This window comes from Haliaeetus leucocephalus, unplaced genomic scaffold, assembly GCF_000737465.1.
Source record: "Haliaeetus leucocephalus isolate CR32 unplaced genomic scaffold, Haliaeetus_leucocephalus-4.0 Scaffold1, whole genome shotgun sequence".
In the NCBI taxonomy this organism is placed as follows: domain Eukaryota; kingdom Metazoa; phylum Chordata; class Aves; order Accipitriformes; family Accipitridae; genus Haliaeetus; species Haliaeetus leucocephalus.
Window position 1 is genome coordinate 14,902,065 of NW_010972437.1, and position 10,322 is coordinate 14,912,386.

A 10,322-nucleotide genomic window follows, 5' to 3' on the forward strand; every position below is an offset into this window, starting at 1 on the left:
ACAACCATGTCAGCTACAAAGATTTCCCTTCACTTTCCTACAGGCAAACATTTTATCTTATTTTGCCATTGTTTTTTTTGCTTTTGTAAAGTTCTTTACAGGTTACAGTTACTCAGGCAGAACTTAAGAGTACAGTGTCAAGAATTGCAGTGAACTACAGAATTGCTGTCTTCCATTTCTAGTTATATTCATGCTTGTAACCAAACAGGAACAAAACAGAGCTGCTTTGGTTTTGGACTGGGTAGCTTTGCTGCTAACCCTACAGAAATCAGGGCCTCTTGTGTTCCAGATGTTACTTTAACTTAGCGAATGCTAGAATGTTCTTTTAATTATTTGATATTCCAGTGCCTGCCAACATTTGAGCCATTACAATCCCTGTTAAACTTGATTTTGTAAACCTTGGTTTCTGAGAAGTATTTTGGTGAGTTTTAAGACTGTTTTGTCACACTTCAGTGCTTTTTATTCTATTTTTACAAACTTGATCTTCACTGGGAGGAAAAAAACCAAGCAATTTTATAACAGATCCTACAGTTACTGAGTCTGTGATAAGAGTTAGAAGGGATGTATAAAAATAGAAGTTAAATTCCATAGAAATGGCTGTCTTCAGTGCTTAAATCCAGTAAACTTTGAGTGAAAGTTTATATAGAAAATACATAAATTTGACATATTTCTAACAAAATATTTAAAATCTCTGTTAATTTGGTGGTTATGGATAAGAATTTGTATTTACCTTTTTTCTGTTACTTGGATAACTTAATAACAGTTTCCTGATGCTTTGACATGCAAAGGGCTAGTTATAGTTAAAAGTATAAATGGAATTTATGGTAAAGCGATGTATTTATCATTCATTGCAGTAATGCAAAAAGATGATATGTCCTGCCAGACTGTAAAATTGAGCTTTGCAGCAGCATACTGGAATTACAAATGCTCTCTAGGGTAAAATGAGTTTGACTCTGATGGGAAACACTACAGATACTTGAAACACCACTTAAAAACCGTAATGTTTTCTCAGAACCTCACTTTTAAATGATGGATCTTTTAAAAAATGAACAAACTAAATTTAATTTTATTTGTTGCAGAGAAGCATTTCAGAAAATTCTTTAGTAGCAATGGATTTCTCAGGAGACAGAAGCAGAATTATAGAAAATCCAACAGAAGCCCTCTCAGTTGCAGTTGAAGAAGGATTAGCATGGCGGGTATAAACACCTTTGCTTGATCAGAATAGTATTTTCTGATTTGTTTTGTTTTGTTTTGTTTTGTTTTTTAAACAAAAAAGCTTTGAAATCATGTTTTTACTTTTCTCTCATACAGAGGAGAGGGTGTCTGCGACTCAACTCACATGGTAGTCCTATTGCCATGTCTAACATGGGTATGTGTGAGTTAATTCATTGCCAGAGAAATGCAATAGCTGGTTCTTTCAATAAAGGCAAAATGTTTTTTAAAGATCTTTATTTCTACAGCTATACACAGATCTCAGTCATGGTTTCATCATAAAATCTCTAGAGAAGAGGCTCAGAGACTTATTTTGCAGCATGGACTTGTAGATGGGTAAGTTAATTCTTTACATAACTCTTCTGAGACACATTTCTAGTCAACAACTCCTATTTTCAGGTACTTCTTACTGGTGGGAGATGGACGGAGGAAGATTTTGCACTCACCTAATAGAAATAAAAATTATTTTATATAAGGATATCTGGGGATCAGTTGGTTTCTATTTTATATCTTTTGGAAGCAATAAAGTGGTGATCTAACGCTTCGATTCTGTCACTGACAGATTACTTATGTCCGCTCAGAGCCAGGCACTTGAGCTCTGTATTTGCACAATATTCTCTGGGAACTCTCAACTTTAGCACCAATGTCTTTTGTATCTCTTACTAGTGCTGAAAGAATGAAAGAAAGCCTGAAAACATTATTCTAAGGTGAACTGTGCAGGGACAGCCATTGAAAAAAGTATGCTTTTCCTCATTAAATGACTAAAAATTTTATTATCCCTTAATGGTATACAATACACATTAGGATAAGACTTTTATTTTTCTCTCATTTAAATACTAATTTTAAAAAATGACAAAGCAAGTAGGTATTTTATGTTCAAATCCTCCTGTTTTTCATTTCTGTATTTTTATCCTTACTCCTGTATTAAATGTAAACTTGGGCCTCCTTCATTCATCGAGTAATTCCATAAAAGCTTAAGTTTCTCTGAGTCTGCTTCCAGTTAGGTACCTGTAACATCAGATTACTGGTTAAATTCCTTCAGTTTTACATTAAGTATGCTGCAGTATTGTTTTCTACATCTGCAGAAAGGGCTCTAGGGAAAAAAAAACAATGGAAAGGGAGATAAAAATAGTCATACTGAACAAGGATGGCTAATTGGACTTCCCTTTTTGTATTTTTATTTTTTTAATTTCGGGGGTCCTGTTTTTAAGCGTGGCCAGTCATCCTGAAACTGCTTCTGTATTCTGCATTCATTTTTGCATTTGTTACATGGGAGGGATGGGACATGGGGGTGAATCCAACATGTAGTTCTGAGTATTATGTCATTGTAGGGCTGATGAATCTTCCAGTGTTATTTCAGTGGGTACACACACAAACTGTTAAATGAAACCCAGTAGATTTGGTGAGTAAAGAGCAATGGTGTTTAAGATGAGACAGTGAATACCTTGCTAACATCAGTGTTGTTCATGTTACATTCTCGGATCTACTCATAGATACGCATTGTGGTTTTGGTGAGGATGATCCTCTTGCATTGACCGTCTAGAATTGACTAGAACATGCTAGTATGAGCGCTCATATGCTGTCAGATACATATTCAGGAGTTTAAATGAAGTCATGAATACATTACAGCATGTGACAAATGCTGTGCTTTTTGATGGGCTGAAAGAATGAATTATCACCAGAAATAAAGAAGTTTTTCATGGGAATAGTAAGATTTTAGTTTCTGGGGTCAGGTGCAGAGAAAATAATCCATGTTGAGCCTTTTAAGGTGATCCAAAGCAGGGAGATCTCCTGCATATATGACAGAGATTGTAGGACCTCTGTAACACCAAATGTACCAACAAATATGCTGTTCATGATGGCTTATAGAAGATAAAGGGACTATTATATAAAGGCTCTACAGTAGTCTCAGTATTTGGATAACCCAATAACAGAATTGGGGACAGCAACAATCTTAAGGTGTGCTATGAAGGAATAAAGTTTTTGGATCTATTGTTCTGGTGTCAAACCAACTTCTTTAAAGAAGTTTATGTAGCAATAATGTAGATTTCATACTTTACCCCCTAAAGGATATTTGAAGACTTTTCAGTGATAAATGGTTGACAGGATTGCAAACTGACGGCATCTGATTGATGAATGGGATAATAGCATTAACGAAAGGCTCATGACAAAATGCAACTGGTAGTTCAGAGCATTCCTTGTAAGTTTATGAAGGAGCAGTTGTTTGGAGTCATCCAGCATGTCTAAAAAGCTCCCTTCCAACAGACATTTCTATGATTCTGTGAACTGCAACCCCTTTCTTCATAATAAAGTTTTTAAAGGTTCTTTGACAACTAAAGTAGGTATATTGTGATAAGGTTAGAAAAGAGTAAAGATCTTTTTGTGTGAAGGAGGCCAAATGTTACTTATCTTTGCTGTTAAAACAAGGAAAAAAGTAAGAAAAGGGACTTTAAAAGAACTGATGAAAGGCAATGTAAATTCTAATCAACCTGTATTTTCTTTCCTATGCAATGTGATTACTTTGCATATTGTTTAATGTGGATCCCAGTATTTGGGTGTAGAGACCCCATTTTGGATATCTGCAAAGTAGCACATTCTTGTCGTGTCATTTTTCTGAATAAAATAAAATGCCAGTCCTTAATGACAAACATACAAAAGATTTCAGTTCATACAAAGGATCTATCTAACTGTGCTCTGAAAAATTTAATTCATGTCCTGGAGAGGGTGAAAGGCCACTAGGTGGTGAGAGAGAGCTTATTAGGAGAGCCTGAGTCTATTGAGAAGTCTTGTTTGGTCTTGTATTTGCCGTGTGCTCTTACAAGCCGTATGCAGAGTTGGCAATTATCCCTCTTTAATAACTGAATTAGTATCAGAGCTCCGAATTAGACTGGATGGGGATTTTGGTAGAAATGTTAATGATTATGGACTCCAATTTCTTAATTCCAGGTGTTTTCTTACTTTGCAAAAACAGAACTCTTTAAAAAATTTGAGGATGAAATTAATAGTTTGGATCCATGCTGTTAGTCAGTGAAAATCCACTGGAAGCCTTTGTCTGCTTTCTTCTCCTGAAATCCTTTCTTTTCATGTAGTAGTTGTGCTGTCGTTCCTGGTATGTGGTTGGGCAAAAGTAGGTGGCCACTAGTGCTCACTTGGTTGATGCCTGCAAGTCCATCTTGCCCATTTCTTTTGTGTCCTGAAAGAGGAGCATGCCTGCCAATGGCTGTCCCTCCATTTCCCTTCTCTGGTACAGTGGTTAGCTATATCTGTTCCAGGCCTGCACGGTACAAACAGTTCAGACTCTCTCCACTACAAAGCTGTGAATCAGGTACTTCCCTCTGTCTTCCAAACTGTTCTCTGCTGATATTCCAAACCCAGTGATTTAGGGAAAGCTGTCTCTTGCTGGTAACCATCCTTTGCCTGTACCAGAATATCCTACCAGAATTATGGTGAAATTATGTCTGTCCATAACCTGGCTGGAATAAGTTATCAGTGAACTAGTTGCAGTGACACTGTTGGCCATTGAGAGTGTTGTGATTTGAATAATGATGCTATAAAGTGAGCAGAGTGGGAATTTTGCGGATGTGCAGAAGTGAGTGTGCATTTATGAATATTGGCCAGATGTGAAAACGATTCTGGTATGTCTTGCATTACCTTCTCTGTAAACTTCCTGTTGAACTACCTTTTGAATTTTCCCTATAATACTTGTGATTTAGGTAACTGTCAGAGTCCAAAGAAAGCTCTTGTTCAGAGCAGAAACTTTGAGGGTGCATTTCTGTCTGAAGAGATGCATTGTAATTCTATGCAGCGTAAAAACTAACGCCTACAGTGTCATTCATTTTGAGAATGCATATTTTTCACATAATAGACAAGGTGAAGAAGAATTTAAGAAAAAGTATTTCCAGTGATACATTTGCAAAGAAATACTGATTAAAAGCATAACGTACATAATTAATATTATTTTTGCTTTTCACTAATACTTACCGTAATGAATTAACAACAGTTTTAACTGGAGGTTTACAAAAGGATTTCCAGAGTGATCTTACTGTGAAAATTTTCAATCTCTTTTAGGGTATTCCTGGTACGTGATAGCCAAAGTAACCCCAAAACATTTGTGTTGTCATTGAGTCATGGATTAAAAATAAAGCATTTTCAAATTGTACCAGTAAGTAAATTTTTCAGTTTATATATACAATTGTAAAACAAAACAATTGAATAATTGTGATAGAATATTGATGGATTTTTTTCTTTTGCTGTTATATGGAAGGTGTAAACATAATACCTGTATCACTAAAAACAATTAGTATTCTTGACTAGAGTTGAACATTTTTAAGCTTTGCTGTTTGATTTGTTATAAAGGTTGACTAGTATTATGAAATCCTAAAAAGTGCTTTGAAAAAATAGACAAATCTATTTGAACTGGAATAGAAGCAACCCTGATGGCATGAAAATCATGTACTAATAAAGGTCATATTGCCTTTTCATTTTTCAATATGTGCACAATTTCTTTTTAGTAAGCTGTTTAGGTGGATTGCCTATGACATGTGTGTGTGTATATCTCACTGACTTATCCGTTCAGGATAGTTTCTCTCAGTATTTGGAGTCCAAACATTTTTGCTGACCTCTCTTCTTGATTCATGTTACTGTGGTATATTCATGTTCAAGTCTTCTTCAGGGGGACAATTTTAGCAAAAAATTTGGTATCCTTATTTAGTCCAGCTACTTACAGGTAAGCTGAAATTTCCTAAATTGAAATCATATTTGCATCAGTTTTCATTGAAGATACCATCCAATTCTCCTGCCCAAATGGCTAGCTTTTCTCATCACTTCCACTCTCTGCAGAGGTGGTTTATGCTGTTTTCTTTACAGGCTGCTTCTGTTGAGATGAGAAACACTTCAGCATTATGTGTTTTAGCCACAGATGCTTGACATAACTGAGCAAACCTGTAGCTTTGTCTTCTCTCTTCAGAAGAACCTTTCTTCCAGCATACATAATACTCTAGCCTCCATGTTTTTTCCTACTGAAATTTCTAGGAGTTTCTGCTGTTTCTCAGTAGAAATGAGTGTAGTGGCATTTTTTTTGTTTCTGATCTGGTGATCCCCTATGATCATTCACCAAATTTCTGTATTCCTTATCTATGGCTTGTAGCTGATATCCTCCCCTAAAAAAGTTCCTGTAGAATAAAACTGAAGCATTATTTGGGAGGAGGAAAGGAGTGAATCAATGTTAGTTAAAAGAATTGCCCAGGATTTTTGTTGTGTTTAGCTACAAACAGTGGAGGAGTCCTTAATCCAAAGGTGATAGTTATGCCTGGATCCCATGCAAGTGTCAGCATATGCTCTGTGATCAGAATCCCAGGTGTAAGATCTCTGTCATTCTATTGACTGTGGTCGCTTCTAGTATTTACTTTGGGATAACTGTTGTGTGGTTTAGAAAACCTTTTGAACTCTGTACAAATACTGTATGATTCTACTTCATTGGGATGTCATTTAACTCTCAAATTTAAGAGACCACTTTTTTCTTTCCCTATCAGGAAACAGACCCTCTTTTCTCTGAGAGCAGATGTAGCAGGAAGCTGCAGTTATCTTCAGTTTCCTCTGAGCTGGATGATTCTTCTCTTCCCTTCAAAAAAATTATCCAATCAATTCTAATGTTCTTCTGCAGATGTAAGCAGTGCATTTGAGGAATTAATCGTATACACGCATGCTAAAACCTTGCTCTCCTGTGGTAGGGTCTTTGGTGGAACCAGGAATTCTTTGGTTTGACATGGATTGTCTACAGACTTGGGTCGATTTTTCCATGCTGATGATCTAGAAGACCTGTACCACTTCAATGCAAAACCTGTCTTACTTGAAGGAAAATTTTTAAAATTTTTTTTAAAGTAGAGCAATTTATCGTATGCTAGTTACCAGAAAAAATAAATGTGTAATGAGAACAACTTAATCCAGAGAGAGAATGTGAATATGGAAACTGTTAGTTCCCCAAACATAGGCGTATTTCAATTCCTTTCTGTCATTTAGTTTCCAGTCGCATTCAGTAGCCTCATGCCATTCTCGGTACCCCGACTTACCGCATGCTCTGGTTTTGCTAGAACAATACTCTTTTAAGGAGTTCAGAAAAGTATTTTTTGAGGAGGAAAAGGTTTTTCTTCCAGTTGCTGCTGATCTTCTAAATTAAGTTATCATTTTTTAAGAAACAAGGCATTTTGTGTTACTGCAGTAAGTTGGTGGCTTATTAGTTGGAGATCAAGGTTACCTTTTTGAACTTCAAATCCTATTGTTCTTCTAAACTCTTGCCTTTTTCCAGTCTTTGGGAAGAGGAGATAAATTTTCCTACTAAATGTAAGTAAATAAATGGCATTTAGAAGGTCTTTTTACAAGTTAAAAATCATTCAGTCTCTAAATGAATTATTTTTCTCTTACATTTTAGGTTGCTTCAGGTTATACTGCATTTAAAAATGTCTCCTTTCAGATAGGGCATGCAGCCTGCCAATTCAAGCTTCCCCCCCATTAACAAGTGCATCATGTTAACATTGGTAACATGTGCAGCAGGTATTGCAGGTGGGTGGCAGGGAATTGATTGTAAAAAGTTCAAAAGAAAACCTTTGGGATACATTTGAGATCCCACACTGTGAAAATTGGAAAACTTTATAGCTTAAATGTATTTTTCAGCCTTACTACTCTGAGCTGATACAAGTTAACTTCAGTGTAGTCTATCCTGAAATTAGCTGTTCTGTAGTCCATGTGAAAGAAGAAGAATTGATATACATTTCTGGGATTGTCTTTTTCCAGTAAATGTTCTCTCATAACAGCCTTCTTAGCTTTCAGAAAATGTTAAGTTCCTGGGCAACATAACTTCGATACAAGTTTTTACTTTGTTTTTACTTTAGAATTGGAGATCTGTCTGGTGTTCACTTCAAGGTTTGGAATTAACTTCGAGGGGGAAAATAAGCTAAAAATGAAATCCCAGTCAACAGGCATCTGAATTGTCAACTCTTCCTTGTCTTCAGTGTGTTGGCAGGAAAATTGCATGCATAAGGAAAGGCCAATGGATGATAATCCATTTTCAGGTTCTTGACTGGAGCACAGGAATTTACACATGCACACATTGGTAATTCCTTAACTAGCAGTGTTTGACCTGGATTGACCAAAGTCTGAGAACAAAGAAATTACAAACTTCCAGATATGGTAGAAAGGGGTAGAATAACCAGGAATCATAAGCAGTTCAACAGCTGCTTCAGATGAGAATCTTAATTACAGGTAAGAGAGCTAATTATATCTTCTCCCTTCCCTTGTACTCAAGTAGCATAGTTGCATCTTTCTCTAGCACACCATCTGCTACTGTATGCTAGCCCTACTTCAGGATCTTCTGTTCACTACTCTCTCAAAATTCTGAAGTATCTTTTTTCCCTTTTCTTTTTAAAAATAGTTTAAATAGGTTCTTTTTCTCTCTATTTATATTAATACTAATTAGTCACTATTGCACTGAAGCTTCTTGATATTAGACATATCAGCAGTAGGGGATATAAATCAAGGTAGTACATAGTCAGCAGTGCAATACAAATTGTGCAAGAGCTAATGTTCAGTAACCGAGAATAGGGAAATACTGACTGTAAATTTTTAAGCATCTAAAACTCAAAAGTAATCTTCAAGGTATGTTTTGCAGTTTCTTCTTTCTCTCCTGTATCTATGTTCATACATGCATTTGGAGCCGCAGCAGTTCTTTGGCCTACAAGAAAGAACATATTACTATGTCAAGCATGTTACTTTTGTGATGGGCAGTTTCTTGTGTAGCACATACCATCCAGTACACCAAGGCACTGGTGTGTAGCCTCTTTGCACCTTACAAAATAAGTGATACAAAATGTAGCAGTTACACAGAAAGTGAATGGAGCAAAGGTTGAAATCTGAGTAAGCTGAAACTTGGTTGTTTGCTGTCACTCTGTAAAAACTCAGTGTTCATATTAACTCCAGCTATCATTCCAAAGCAAAGGCATAAAGTGGTATTGTTAGTCCAGAAAGAATATTCCTATACTTATTTAACTGTTCTTTCCTTTTAGGCGTATACCTAACTTAAAGGGGAAGTTAAAGAATGCATTTTTTTTTCTGTTGTTTATTTTTGATCTTGCTGTGAATGATGACCGTATTTTTCCTTCTCTCAGTAGTCATAAGATTATGAATATCTTGGTCTACAAGAAGATTTCTCAAACAAGTATTTCAATCAGGAAGAAATACCATAGCAAAAGAGGATTTTATTCTATCTTGTTTTTCCATTTTTACAGCTGGAAGATGATGGGAAGCTATTCTATACCCTTGATGATGGTCATACCAGATTTACTGATCTCATCCAGCTAGTGGAATTCTACCAACTTAATAAAGGAGTACTGCCTTGCAAGTTAAAACACTATTGTGCGCGAATTGCTCTTTAACCAAAGCATCTGTTGTTTCATCAGAGGGAAAGGAAGATACTAGAATACTTTTTCCCCTAAAGGCAATTTGTATAGTAAGAAGGGAAAAAGCATTACATTGTAAAAATTCTATGTTTAAGCTGCAAAAAAAAATTTATATTCTAGATAGATAAGAACTTTGCTTTGTGATTGTCACAGCAAAATTAACTTTATGGTTTTAGAAAAACATTCTTTCCTATGTAATTCTTTAGTGTTGTCTTGGACTTCTTTGGGGTTTTTTTTCAACTGAAAAGAATTTTTAAAAAAATAATATTGTGTAACTTCTAGAAAAATATAACTGAAGGGAAGATCTTTGTTCTTAGGTTTAAAAATAACTTTTTGTCTCTTCAAATGTTTCTTAATTTCTATTCATCACATAGAAGAATTAGCATTTACTGTGGTGAGGATAAGAAGCTGAACTGCACATTTTATTTGTAAATAAAATGAATAAATATTTTGCACTATATTTTTGAATGCTACTTTGAGGATTATCATACAAAAAGTGAAAAATCATTAAAACTACTTAATAACTGATCAGTTGTATTGAGTTGTGCTATTACTGTTGTAGTATTTTAAAGGATTTTTTTTCTCTAATGACTAAATCTACTTCTTTATATAGAGCTGGAGTGTCATGTGGCTGTGATATGTATAAACATGCATAAAGTA

At 35.4% G+C, this 10,322-nt stretch overlaps 1 protein-coding gene across 1 annotated transcript in view; it reads left to right on the forward strand.

Moving 5' to 3' along the window:
• The window catches only part of GRB14 (growth factor receptor-bound protein 14), a 49,929-nt gene extending 40,051 nt beyond the window's left edge, over positions 1-9,878 (forward strand). The window contains exons 9-13 of the mRNA XM_010567530.1: positions 1,080-1,196; positions 1,312-1,369; positions 1,461-1,548; positions 5,281-5,374; positions 9,492-9,878. Coding sequence (XP_010565832.1) covers positions 1,080-1,196; positions 1,312-1,369; positions 1,461-1,548; positions 5,281-5,374; positions 9,492-9,638 — 504 coding nt within the window. The 3' untranslated portion in view covers positions 9,639-9,878. The remainder of the gene's footprint in view (positions 1-1,079; positions 1,197-1,311; positions 1,370-1,460; positions 1,549-5,280; positions 5,375-9,491) is intronic.
• Positions 9,879-10,322: the final 444 nt, after the last annotated feature.